This window comes from Echinops telfairi, unplaced genomic scaffold (assembly GCF_000313985.2).
Source record: "Echinops telfairi isolate 266 unplaced genomic scaffold, ASM31398v2 ScPeMD7_9;HRSCAF=40, whole genome shotgun sequence".
Classification (NCBI taxonomy): Eukaryota; Metazoa; Chordata; class Mammalia; order Afrosoricida; family Tenrecidae; genus Echinops; species Echinops telfairi.
Window position 1 is genome coordinate 23,733,104 of NW_022103906.1, and position 13,818 is coordinate 23,746,921.

The window sequence follows — 13,818 nt, forward strand, 5'->3', positions numbered from 1 at the left end:
GGGCGGGGACAGCGGGAGGACACATGCAGGCGGCATGTCCCGTGCAGCCAGGCCATGAGGGGAGGGGCAGCGGTAAGAGGAGGCACAGCAACAGGATGGGGTGAGCCTGTGGTGGGGGAAGGCCCTGCAGGGGCAGGCACCCCAGTCATAGGTAGGAACATGGCCGTGCTGAGAACCCTGCTCTTGCTCGGTCCACTGGCTGCATCCTTTGAGCATGTGAGACACACTGCCGCATTCATAGATGTCCCAGATATAGAGCACAGGCGCGCGCACACACTCACACACACACACACACACACACACACACAGGACAGACACCCATATGTACATGCGGAGACGTATACCACCGCACCCAGACGCAGAGATGCTGGGACGAGCATCTCTGGAGCCAGGTGCAGTCCCACCTATGGGTGCTCACTCTCTTACTCTCACACACACATGTGGATGGACACACAGCTACACCTGGCCACAGCTTTTGTCTGCCATACCCACAGAGCTCAGGTGGGTGGTCATTGGGGGACGGTATGCTTGGGATATAGGCAGGCAGTCCGGGAAAGTACGGCGCTCCACATGGACACCCGGAATTCCAGAGCCCACCCGTGACATAGAACAGATGCCTGCTGGCGTTCCAATGGCCAGGCGGGGTCTGTGGCAAGGGCCCTGCCTCTGCTCTTGGTCAGAGGAAGTGCCTGAAGGCTGAAGTGCTGGATCCGGAAGCTTCTGCTTCTCCAAGTCCAGAGCCCTCAGGGTGCATAGGAACCAGAGCTAGGAGTTCCCAAGTCCCTTCTTAAGGACTCGACTCAGAGTGTCAAAGGGGGCCTGGGCACAGGCCCTGCTGGAAGTGTGGGGCCGAGGGGCCAGCCTAGGACTCATCGTGAGGAGTCAGTCCCTGGGGGGCTCACAGCTGGGCTCTGTTTCAGGGTACCCACGGAGGCTGACTGCCTCCCATGGGAACGTGTAGCTCAGGGACTGAATGACAACTTCCCTGACACCCTTTAACCCTCGTGCCTTGCTCGTAGCTGCATTCCAAATACCTAGTGTGGGTACGCAGAGTAGGGGTAACAGCGAGACTTGGCGAACGCACGAGCGAGTGGGTAAGAGAACAACTGGAGGACTGAGTGAGAGAAGAGGCAGCCCTGAGGGAAGGGCTGCTTCAGCATCCGGGGCTGCGGCTCTGGCACCAGTGGAGAGGGAGTGGGTGGGCCACCTCACCTCTGAGCCAGGAGAACAGAATGCGAGAGTGGCAGGAGCAGGGGGAGATGGGCATGGGCCCGGGCAGGGGGATGGCACTCACCCTACAGTGCCCCAATGCCCTGGAAGCTGGCAGGGGTCAGAGTGAAGGTCTTCCAGGCTCTTGCTTCTCCTTCATGGCTTGGGGTCTCCTTGATGAGTGTCCCCAAAGTCAGATGCCCCACGCCCCGAGGGTGCACCTTGATGCCCACCGGTGAGGCTCCTCTGCAGACTGCTGGTGCCACGGGGCAGTGTGCATGTGTGCGTGTGAGTGTGCACGTGTGTGCGTGTGTGCATGCCTGTTGCTGTGCAGCCGGAGGGTGGGGTGGGTGCAGTGGTCACGCCAGAGCAGGGCAATGTCCCTTGGGTGGAGCGCTCTGGGCTCTGGGCCTGACAGACGTGAGTGTTGGTACCCCGCCCCACAGACTAGAGTCACAGAAAGGCAGGAAGAGACGAGAGTAAGCAGGTAATGGTCTCCTGGGACACAACCCACCCTGAGAAGGGGTAACGCCCCTCAGTCCTCTGGTGGGCATCTGTGAGGAGTCTCAGGTGGGCACAGGGCAGAGAGGAATTTGCATAGCAGGGGAAGGGTCCTAGCAAGCTGTGGGAGTGGGGGGTGGGCGGTGGGATGGTTAGAGAACAGGGCACTTAAGCAGAGCAGTGTGGCTGGCAGTGCCAAGCAGGGATCCAGCGCACAAGGATGGCATCCAAGTGGGGCAGGCAGGGATGCAGGGTGCCCACCCGGGCACTGAGAATGCAGGAGCCAGCCTGGGGGAAGGGCGGGGGAGGGAAGCAGCACCAACTCGGGCGTGGGCAGGGGGCACTCAGTCCCAGCCACCCCCCCACCAGCCCCGAGGCCTGCCCCACCAGGCATGTCAGGATGCAGCTTTCTGGCCCCCCTCCCCCATAAAACCATCCTCCCATGCTCTGTAGCCACCTCCACCCCCAAGCGCCTGTGTTCACTGCCAGTAAGTCCACCAGCCCCTTCTAGCTCAGGCCCAAGGAACCAGACAGTCCACTGAAGGGCTGAGGAATCCATAGAGTGGGGAGGGGTCTCCCTAGACCACCAGGGGCCCAGCTGATGACGCTTGTGACTGCCCCAAGAGGGGGGCCCTCCAAGGCTGGATACCCTCGCTGTCCTGGCTCTCCACAAACTGACGGCGCCTCAGTCCCCGGCATGGGGAGTGGGGGGACTTGGGTGTGGGAGGAAGGGAGGCTTCTCTTCTTGCTGAAGGCCCAGGGCTGAACCAGGTTGACTTGTGCAGGGTCTGATTAGCGGGCTAGTGGCTTCCAGAGAATTGGCCCTATCCAGGCCAATCCAAACAGCCTCCTCCTCCCCAGCCAAACGGAACTCCTGTTCCCCGGACCTGCCCTCTCCTGAGCCTTGGCCCGCTTGGCTCTGGACACCTGGAATGCCCTTTCCCTGTATTCCTCTGTGCATGTGTCTGCTCCTCCCTTCCCCAGAACCACCTCCTGTACTCCCCCACCCCCGGGGGACGCAGGGAGGACAGACCACCAACTGCCAGAGGGGCTGCTCAGGACAGCCTGGTGGGGGCTGCTGGGAGGGGAAGCAGAGAGACCAGTGCCCTGACCCCAGCACTCGGGAGGGGGCGCCCCACTCTTTGGAGAGGGAGGGGCTCAGAGCTGGAGAGGCCTGGGTTACCTGAGAAGAAGTGGGCCTGGAAGCCCTTTTTGGAGACGGTATTGTCGGACTTGAACTCCACGCGCATGTTGTTGTACTGGGAGGTGATGACCTCGGGCTTCTCGGAGCCGCAGAACTTGCCATGCAGCTTGGAGTCGGCTGTGAGGCCGCTTCGCACCTCCACGAAGTCGTACTTGCACACCTGCAGGGGGGCCCAGGCCAGGCTGCCTCCTCCGGGAAGCCCCTCCCGGTGGGTGACCCCCGTCCCCACCCGGGGCAAACTCCCTGTCTGTGGATGCTTGTGGTAGCCTCGAATGACATCCTCACACTTCCCAGTGGTGCCCCCTCCCAATGGAGCCCTGCATCTGAGCTTGCCCCACGTGCCCTGGCTGGGAGCAGTCCCGCCTCCCCTGCATTCTTGGCGTGCTTCTGCCTCTGACCTCCCTGCCCTCCTCAGCCCGGGGAGGGCACTTACGTCGTTGCCCTCTGTCTCAAAGAAGTCGAACTGCAGGGAGATGCGGTACTGGGTGGGGGCCACCAACTGCCAGATGCAGTTTTTGTTAGGGGGATACTCCTTGGGCCAGCCTGGGCTGGTGATGGAGCCGTTGAGCTTGGTGAGGAATCCACCACAGGCCGCTGGGGGGACAAGGGAGGTGGCATCATGCGTTAGGGTTCCTGCTCTAGGGGAGGGGTGTTGCCAGGGCTCAGGGACAGCTGGGCTGCATCTCGGAGGAGACAGGGATGTAGGGTTCCCAGCAGCCCCGGGGCTGCAGCTGGTCGCTCTGGGACAGATGGGAGGAGGAGGCAGTGGGAGGGTGGACTCTTCAGGGGCCAGCTGGGAGGGAGGTGGGAGTGTGAGGACTTCAATGTGTGGCCATTTCTATTTTCTCAGAGAGAGAGAGAAAGAGAGAAAACCGGCCAGGGTGTCTGCTGAGAAGAGGGACTGGGGTGGTGGTGAGGGGCTCAAGGCATGGGGTATGGGCACATGGACAGGGAGGAGTGGAAGGAGGCGGGAGGGAGGGACCAGACAGTTGGGAGATGGTCAGGCAGCATGGAGTGCTCACACCAAGGGTGGGGACTGGTGAGGCAGGAAGGGATTTTCACAGCCTCTGGGAGCCTCCTTAGAGAGAGGCCATCCTCGAACAGTGTTTCAAATGGAGAGGCTGGTGGGCGGTGAAATCAATTAACAGGTCAAGTGCAGCGTTAAGAAAAATAAGTAAGAAGAACAATAAGTTTGAACAAAACAAAGCAAAACAAAAAACCACAAACCAATACCAGGGTGCCTCACACAGATTTTCAATATGAAACGCGTTTCTTAGCGTGAGCTGTGAAGAGAGTTGGGGGATCTTTGGGGCTCAGTCAGGGAAGAAAGGGAGTCCCAGGATGACATCTGTTCAGGGGAATAAGAAACCCCATTCCCCAGGGGGCAGCAGAAACCTGAGGCAGCATGGGGGGCACTCACCCTCACAGCGGCGCTTGTCGGGGGCCAGCTCATAGCCTGGGTCACAGCTGCACTTGTAGCTGCCCAGGGTGTTGAGGCACCGCTGCTCACAGCCCCCACGGTTGGGCCGAGAACACTCGTCCACCTCTGGCATGAAGAAAGGAAGGTCAGGGGCTTCTAGGCCAGGCCATCTTCCTGACCTCTGCTGCAGGGCCAAGTCCCTAAGGCTTCTCATGGCCACCCCAGTCTCATGCCAATGTGTGTGTGGGGGGGGGGGCACAGTCAGCTGTGAGTCTCACTTGTCTGCTCAGCTGAGAGACCAGGGGCCTCCCCCTGCCCCACCTGCTGCACCCATCCAGCCAAGGGCTGCTTAGAACCCTACTCAGGTGCTGAGGGTGTTCTACTTGTGAGGCTCCCAACAGGACAGTAGTGACCTGAGGTAGTGGACAAGGTGGGAAGATGTTGGTCTGGACACACACCCACCCACACACCCACCCCCCACTGAGCCTGCCTCCTGACTCTAACAGCCATCGCCATTTACAGAAGTCGCTTAGGGACCATGCTCTGGGTTTAGGACACCGCTTCATTGATGCTTAGACCAGCGGTTCTCAACCTGTGGGTCAAGACCCCTTTGGGAATCAAACGACCCTTTCACAGGGGCCGCCTGATTCATAACAGTAGCAAAACGACAGTGATGGAGTAGCAACAGAAATAATGTTATGGTTGGGGGGTCCCCACAACATGAGGAACTGTATTTAAGGGTCGTGGCATTAGGAAGGTCGAGAACCACGGGCTCAGACCCTGACACTACACCTGTGATGGAGGGACTGAAACATCCCAGGGGACTGGCCGAGTGACACACGAAGGAGTCCCCGCTGCCTCTCTCCTAGAGCCTACAGCTTGCACAGCACCCCCTGCCTCGCCCCTTGTTGGTGTTCCTTTTCTACAAACTCTGGGGGCTTCCAGGAACTCCTCAACCGTCCCAGAACTCACGACAGAGCACGCACTGCAGCGTGCACTGCACACCAGCTACTTTTATAGAGGGCGCATTGTTCACTCGCTCCGTTACCCGGCTTTTCAGGTGGGTGGGTCTTTCCTCCCCAGGTAAGAGGCTCCGACAGAGCAGGGCTCCCGGTGTCGGTCCTGCCTGCACCCTTCCCAGAGTGAAAGGAGTGGGAGTCAGGGGCACAGGTTGAGAAGAGGGAGAGAGGCACCTTTGAAAAAGTTGACGGCGAAGCCAGCTTTGTTAATGGATCCGTCAGAGACGAACTTGAGCCACAGGCGGCTGGAGGTGCTCTTGATGTCGTCCGGCTTCTCATAGCCGCAGTAGCGCCCAACGAGGGGGCTGCTCTCGCTGTGCCCGTCACGCACCTCCAAGTAGTCGTAGGCACAGCTGTCGTGACGCTCGATCTGGAGGTGGGTGAGGGGGTTATCAGCGGGAGCTCCCACTTACGGGGGGGACAGACGGATAAGGCCAGGGGCCCGGGTGTCGTATCAGAGGGCCTCTGGGCTACCTCAAAGGACTGGAAGGTGAGGCCCACGTGGAAGCCTTCGGACACCTGGATCCGCCAGATGCAGACTTTGCTGGGCCGGTAATCATCCGGGTAGTTGGGTGACTGGATGTGGCCGTTGTCCTTTTTCACATCACCCCCACAGATGGCTTTGAGGACCCAGGGGGAAGTGGGAAAGGGAGGTGGATCAGAATGCCCTTCTCTGCTTGCCAGCCCCGTTCCCTGTTCCCCTGCTATCCCACAGCCCTCTGCTGTGACCCCCTGTGACCCCCTGCTATCCAGTGCCCTCCAGGCCCCGGCCAATCCCACTGCCCCTCCAATTACTTGAAGCCCGCCTTTTTGCCCTCCCTCCAACCTTGCCCCTGCCCTCCAGCTGGGGCCTTGCATGCGACTCCCACACCCTTCCCGAAGTACCTTCATAAACAGCAAAGAAGCCCTTTCCAACCCAATTGCTGCTGCTGCGGAATTCAACCCAGAGGCGGCTGTCGGTGGAGACGATGGGCTCAGGGAGTTTGCCCCCGCAGAAGCGGCCTGCACGGTGTGGGCAGAGGGGCAGTGAGGGCCCTGCTGATAGTCCCGCTCCCTGTCTGACATCAAACCTGGCTCTTAGCACGCCTACCCTACTTCTGTGGGGGCTTGGGGTCCCCGGCCTTGACCTGTGGCTACTCTATCAGTTTTCCCACTGCTGTGCAGGCCCCTAGCACCTGACGCACACATTCCCGAGTCTGCGCCCCTTGGATTAGCTTGTGCTTGCAAACCAAAGGCCATTCCGGAGGACAGCAGGCACCTGGGACAGGGGTCAGTTTCTGGGAGCAAAGTGGGGCCTTCTGATAACCAACAGTCTCGGGCCAGGTATCAACCTACTATGGACACTACAACATGCTTTCACTTGACCGAATGCAGGCCATGCAACTGGACGCCAGTCCATCCCAGGATTGGAGACTGAGTTGGGTGGGGGGTGGGGGGGGTGAGCCTCCTTTGAAATAAAAACCAACAAGAAGCAACATCTGGGGGGCCCAGTGGAATTCTCAGCAGTCAAGCCTCTGCACAGGATGATTTGTGTGTTCCTAATAAGACTGGGTGTTTCCCAACTTCCCACAAAGGGACAGAGGGTGCTGACCCAGGAATGCGAGTTACGAACAAGGAACTGCAGTCTTGGAAACAGGAACACGGCTGTCCGAGGAAGTGTTGTATTGACAGCTGCTTTGGGGGACTGGGAAGGACTAGTCGGATATCATAAACTGGGAGGAAGAGAAGCAAGTGTTGGCAGGAATCCATCCATCCGCCTGCTTCAGGCACAGTCTGTGGGGCCCAGGCTTCTCAGGCGGATGAGCAGCCCCGAGCTGCAGACCGCAGAAAGGAGATGTCACAGTCCTCTCTGCACGTGCAACGGGAAAACTCTCAAGGAAACACCTGGCTCCCTTAGCCCTAATTCGATGTTCTCAGCAGCCCCTTCTGCTGTGCGAATTGAACTCTTACTCTCCCAGCCCCACCCTGGCCCCAGCACACACCAACCCGGGCTCACTGCCGTCGTGGAATCCATTCCAACTCACAGCAACCTCCTCTGTAGATTCAGAGCCCCAACCTTTTGGTTAGCAGCCGCAAGGTTTAACCACTAAGCCACCAGTAGACCCCACCAGAGACAAAGGATCCTATGAAAGCCATCACTGGCCACCGCCCCTGGCATGCAGTCCCTCCCCTGGTCAGTTAACAGACCGGCTCCCTTTTGAACCTGGCAGCACAGTGGACACGCTGAACTGGACCGGGCAGACAGGTGAAGGGGGGTCTCTGAAATTGCCCGGAGAGGAGCAGAACATGGAGCTGTGGGGATGCTCTCAGGCCCAGGGCAGAACTGGCTGCCTGCCTCTCAATGCCAGTTCAAATGACTCCCTCCCCTCTCCGTAGGACAGCCACCCTGCCAGGGAGGCCTGGGAGCACGCATCAAGGACCGTGCAGTCCAGAGCAGGAGGGCACTTGTCCAGGGTCACACGACGAACTGGTTATGCGGCTGGGACCATGATGTTGCTACCGGCAGTATCAGGCCCCCCCGAGAAGGATGAAGAGAGCGTGAGGGGGCTCCTGGTGAGAAGGAGCCAGTCATGGGAGGAGGCAGGAGGGCAAGCTGGGGTGCGGTTTACCTCGGAGGGGTGCCTTTCTCCAGAATCCATCTCGAACCTCCACATAGTCATACCAGCACAGGCGGCTGCGGTAGAGATCCATGGACGTGAAGTTAAGAATGATCTAGGGGAGACGGGGTGAGGGTAAGAGAGAGGGTTACACTCCTCCCCACACCTTGGCCAGACTCTTGACCACTGCCCACGTTTGCTAGTTGGTAACAGTGAGGGGTGCCAAAAAAGGAACTTCTGTAGCAGAAATGTCACCCTGGAGCAGATGCCCTCCTGTTGAAGTCAGCCTTCTTCCTAGGCGCCCCAGGCGGAGAGATGAGCATGGGCCCAGCACTCCCATTTTGGCGGCCTCCCTCTGGTATGGGCCATTGCTTTGGGTGAAACACTCGGCTTGGCCGGCAGTCCACTCAGATCGTATCAACCACAGCCTCTGCAGAGGGTCTGGCTCTCTGCAGCCATAGGGAGAGTCTGGGTGGTGTGAGGGCTCTGAACTGGGAGTGAAAGGCCTAGAGGGGAAAGGCTGAGTTATTGATCATCCCAGTGTATGGAGTGCTTACTCTGGAGGGGTGCTGGCTGCTGAGGGGGCGGCCAGGTCTGAATCCTGCCCTTGAAGGTTTTTAAGATGCACTCCTGTCCTCGAGGTACCATGACTTCAAAGGATAAGATGTAGACATTAAAAGAACACTTGGTGAAAAAACAAAAAACAGAACTCCAACCCCAGCACACAAGCCTGGGTTTCAATGACAGCTCTACATTGCGTGTTCTGCTGTAGGGCCATTCGGGTCAATTACCACAAGACCCTGAACCCAGCTGTCTCGAGTGTGGATTGGGGACACGTGCCTCTAACCCTTAGATGGTACTTCACACACCCAAGGTGTTGCCCCACCGCCTCTCATCAGCGGGGTCACTAGAGGGTATGGGGGACACAGTCTGCACCAGGTGACACCATCAGAGGGGATGGGGCTGAAATAAGTGTCTGAAAAAATTTCTGCTCCGTGTTTCAGCAGAAATGTATTTTGTTTTGTTTTTTCAGCAAAAATGTATTATTATTTTTTAATTGAATAATCCCTGCCGCTAGAATAACAAAAACAGTTTTTCCCTGTAAGCCCAGCCTACATGTGTCAATGACGCCTGGGAGGTGAAAAATTCCATGCGGATTCACTTTCTGAACCTTTGGATGTGTTCAGGTCAGAGCCGTCATTATCACCCAACCGCGAGCATGCTTCCAACCACGTGGCTTTGTCTGCAAGAGCTACATGCATGAGGAATTGTTTGGTTACCTATGTTTTTAGAGTTGCTGATTTTGTCAGATTTTCTGATGTTTTCCTACAGTATTGTAGTAATTAGGGTTTGTGAACCTGTGGCCATAAATAACTTTCTTGGGAATGAAGTAGTAATTAAAGAAGGAGAACATTTTTAAAAGGTGTCTGTTCAGTACCTTTTATTGTTGCTATTCATAATGTAATTGACAGGAGAAAGATTTTGTTGCTAGTCTCCATAGAGTCTAAGAAATATTACATTTCCGCCACTTACGACTCTATTGGTTACCTCATTTCTATGATTAAAACTGATGGTAACCTTACGAAGGATTCTCTATGGTCTGCTAAGAAAGGAAATCCATGGGGTTAGGGGTAGCGTGTGTGTGTGTGTGTGTGTGTGTGTGTGTGTGTGGCATTGAGCCTACCACACAGCGACATCACTGCCTCCCAAGTATTAACTTGTTTCCGCTTCATTAAATGGGAATTCCTTCCTGCTGGAGGAACACTGTACACTGATACGGAGGTACCAGCCTTCCTTAACAGGTCATCATGCTAACAAGTTGCGAAGCGCACTTTCCAGAAAGGAAAGTTTCCTTTCTGTGAGTTTCCAGAGCGAGCCCAAATGCCTGCATACAGGGTTTCCAGCAGCAAGAACCACCGGGAGCCAGCTACTCTGCACTGCCAGGGTAACCAGCGGATGACCTAAGGGGCTCACCCTGATGGAATGGCAGGTGCCCTGCTGGAGCAGAAGAAGCTAAGAAGGTCCCGCACCCGATGGCTTATGGGCGAGTTAGAAGCAGACAGAGTGGAAGCCCAGATGAAAAGGTGCCCAAGCGGGCACCAGCGATTGCTCTCTGTAACCAGGGCCGATGGTGCTCAAGGAAGAGCTGCTTGCTCACCGTCACTGACACCAAGCCCGTCATATTTCTTGGCGACTTAAACACCCAGCTGGGTAATCCTCCCAATGTCCTGGCCTCTCCGCTCTGTGACTCTCCTATCTGAGGCTCTCTGTCTGTGCTAAACCACACACCCCCGTGGCCTGCCCCAGATTTGGCACTCATCAACAAATGTGTGCTCTTCTCAGCCTCTCGGTTTCAGGACCCCTGCATCTTCATCCACACATGCCTCCCCCCACCGCCCCGATGTTCCCACGCCCACTTCACAGCTGTTTTCCACTCACAACCTCATTTTTTTCGCAACTGGGAAAGCACTGCCAGAAACATCTCTGATCCATTATGTGTTTGATTTTGAATTAAAGTTTGGTCGTTGGGCATTCAGAAACCTTTTACTCTTGCCAAATTTTTGTGGCCGCACCCCCTCCCCACACACATTGAGTTTAGGTTACTTTGTTTTAGTACATGGAGCCCAAGGATACCTCCAATTCACCGTGACCATCACTCCATTGAGCCTACCATCTTCTCACTGCCCCTCACCTCTTCACGAGCCCCGGTGGAGTAGTGATTACATGCTGGGCTGCTGGCTGCAAGGTCTGCAGTTCGAAACCACCAGCTGCTCCTCGGGAGAAAGATAGGGCTTTCTACTCCCATAAAAGGTTAGTTGCAGAAACTCACAGGGGCAGTTCCACACCGTGCTAACGGGTGGCTCGGACTCGGAATCGGCTTGATGGCAGTGGGTTTTCCCCTCTTTCACGATGCACATCTCTGGAGCTGCCTCATGAGCCCACGGTCCACCCTCCCTCATTTCTTTTGATTCGTTCCCGAGTGTAATGTATTTATGCCCGAGGGTCCTTTTATTAATTGTGGCTCTCAACGATAAATAGAATGAGATCAGGTTTTCCATGACATTTTTCAAAGTCATGGATAGGCTCACCCAACGGGAACCCTTACTTGCCATTGTTAGTTTCCGCCTCAATGTCACCCAACACGAATGGGCCCTTCCCTCACAGTCCCACATAAACAGCCGTGCTGTTATGGATTCAATCGTGCCCCTCCCGACCCCCACAAAAGGAAACAAACTCCCTGCCATAGAGTGGGTGCTGACTCATAGCAACCCTATAGAATAGGGTAGCCCTGCCCCTGAGAATTCCCGAGACTAACTCTTAACTGGAGTACAAAGCCCCACCTTTCTCCTGTCCTCAGACCCCACCCAAATATGTACTGAGATCCCTAACCCCACACTTATGGATGTAATCCTGTTTGGCAGCAGGCTTTTCATTATGATGTGAATAAGGCCATAGCAATTTAGGGTGTGCCCTACATCTAACCACTTTTGAGCCAGAAAAAGACCAGAGTAGGCACATCGACACGCACAGGTAAAGGCAGGTGATCTGTGACAAATGACTTGCTGTTGTTAGAGACTGTTGCGTTGGTTCCCACCCACAGCGACCCCACGCACAACGGAACACAACACAGCCTGATGTTGCTCCATCCCCACGATTCGGTTGTGTCTGAGAGGGGCCTTCCTCTTTTCACTGCCCCTCTACTTTACCAACCATGGTGCTCCTTTTCAAGTCCCTCCCGGCAACACAGCCAACATATATGAGATGGAATCTCACCATCCTCTACTCTCAGAGGAATAGACTGAAACTCACTGCAAAACAGACAGAAGCGCCTCACTGCCTTTGAGTCAGTCTGACTCCTAGCAACCCTGTGGGGAGAGTAGCTCTTCCTCCTTTGGGTTTCAGAGGCAGTCGATCTTTTCAGGGACATGCAACCTCAGCTTTCTCCCTTGGAGTGCCTGGTGAATTTGAACTGCTCACCTTGTGGTTAGTAGCACAGCACATAACCCACTATGCCACCAGGGCTCCCAGAGAACAGATTACAAGCCAAGAAATCGGGGAACATCAGGGGCTACCAACAAAGACGGCATCAACATGGCTGAGATGCGAACCTGGACGTGGGCAGCCAGCCCCCAGAACGAGGAGAAAGCACGCTGCTGGTCTTTAAAGTCACTGACTTGTGGTCTTTCTGTTAAAGCTGCATTCTCCTGCTTCCCCCTCCTTCCCTCACCTCTTACGCCGTGGGTTCCTCCCAAGCTCTTGCTGACTGCTTACTGTCCATCTCCCCTCAGCCTGCGCCAAAACACAAAGTCCAGAAGGCCATGGATTTTGCCTGTTCAGTTCGCTGTGGTTGGGCCCAGTGCCTGGCACGGAGCAGATACGCCAGTGAACAGCGTTTCAATGAATGCGTGAGATTGTGCTTGAAGGAATCTGCTATACAGATAGACTTGCCCACGGGTACAAAGATGCGTGTTTTAAAACATTTACCCTAGCATGGTGAGTAATACCAGAAATGTAGAAAAGCTTCCAAGGAAGGGAGAAAGGTGAAACTGATCGCAGTGATCGACACATAACCATATTCCTCTCTCCAGGGGGAAGAACAACAGAAAACATGGGGGAAGGGAGACAGCGGTCAGTGTGAGAGATGAAAATAATAACAATATACAATCTACCGGGAGGTTATGGGGCGGGGCGGGGAGAGTTGATACCAAGGGCTCAATAGAAAGTAAATGTCTAGAAAAGAATGAGGGCAACATATGTACAAACATGCCTGATTCAACTGATGTATGGATTGTGATAAGAGCCCCCAATAAAATGACTTAAAAAAAAGAAAAGCTTCCCTGAAATATGCTGCAGCAGTGCCCGCTCCCTCCCGGACTTGCACCAGGGCCAATAGTGAGCGCACCTTCATTGCCATCAAGCCGGACGGCCTGGTGGGCGACATCATCAAGCGCTTTGAGCAGAAGGGCTTCCGTCTGGTGGCCATGAAGCTCCTTCAGGCCTCCGAGGAACACCGAAGCAGCACTGCGTTGACCTGAAAGACCGGCCCTTCTTCCCAGGGCTGGTGAAGTACATGAACTCAGGACCCATTGTGGCCATGGTCTGGGAGGGGCTGAATGTGGTGAAGACGGGCAGGGTGATGCTGGGAGAGACCAACCCAGCAGATTCTAAGCCAGGCACCCTCTGAGGGGACTTCTGTGTTCAACTTCTGTGTTAAGTTGGCAGGAACATCATTCACGGCAGTGATTCGGTCAAGAGCGCTGAGAAAGAAATCAGCCTCTGATTTAAGCCGGAGGAACTGGTAGAGTACAAGTCTTGTTGCTATGACTGGATCTATGAGTAAGAGACAGTCCCATCTCCATGGGCCCTTTGGCACTGTGCCTGTCCTGTGTACAGCTCTTCTTCTGGGGTTGGAAGCAGTAGGATTGATGTCCTGTCTCCTTCCAAAGCACACTGACCAATAAAATAAAGTCTTTGGAAAAAAAAGAAATATGCTGCAGCAGAGGTCCGAGGAAATGAAGGAAATTGAATCGACAAGCTACTAAGCGGCCATGAAAGTGACGGACGGCCTGACCCAGAATGACCGCAATGATTGCGGCATCAAGCAAGGCTGCCAAGGCCTTAAATTCGTATAGGAGGTCTTTTTGTTTTTTCTTTAAATGCGTATGGCGGTGAAGAATCTTGACTATATTATGTACCATCAAGCTAACAGGAACCCTGGTGGTGTTGTGGGTTACGGGTTGGGCTGCTAACCACAAGGTCACAAGGTCAGCAGTTTGAACCCACCAGCCACTCCTCCAGCGAAGAATGATGTTTTCTGTTCTCGTAAAGATTTACAACCTCAGGAACCCGCGGGGGCAGTTCTACTCT

At 55.5% G+C, this 13,818-nt stretch overlaps 1 protein-coding gene and 1 pseudogene across 1 annotated transcript in view; one reads left to right on the top strand and one right to left on the bottom strand.

The window, feature by feature from the left end:
- Positions 1 to 13,818, bottom strand: part of BMP1 (bone morphogenetic protein 1) — a gene marked incomplete at its 5' end in the record, with an annotated part of 48,687 nt that overhangs the window by 14,233 nt on the left and 20,636 nt on the right. The window contains 7 exons of the mRNA XM_004707690.2: positions 2,894 to 3,074; positions 3,348 to 3,508; positions 4,335 to 4,460; positions 5,528 to 5,723; positions 5,828 to 5,973; positions 6,239 to 6,355; positions 7,963 to 8,065. Of these exons, the coding sequence (XP_004707747.1) occupies positions 2,894 to 3,074; positions 3,348 to 3,508; positions 4,335 to 4,460; positions 5,528 to 5,723; positions 5,828 to 5,973; positions 6,239 to 6,355; positions 7,963 to 8,065 (1,030 nt within the window). The remainder of the gene's footprint in view (positions 1 to 2,893; positions 3,075 to 3,347; positions 3,509 to 4,334; positions 4,461 to 5,527; positions 5,724 to 5,827; positions 5,974 to 6,238; positions 6,356 to 7,962; positions 8,066 to 13,818) is intronic.
- Positions 9,934 to 13,291, top strand: LOC105979043 (annotated as a pseudogene).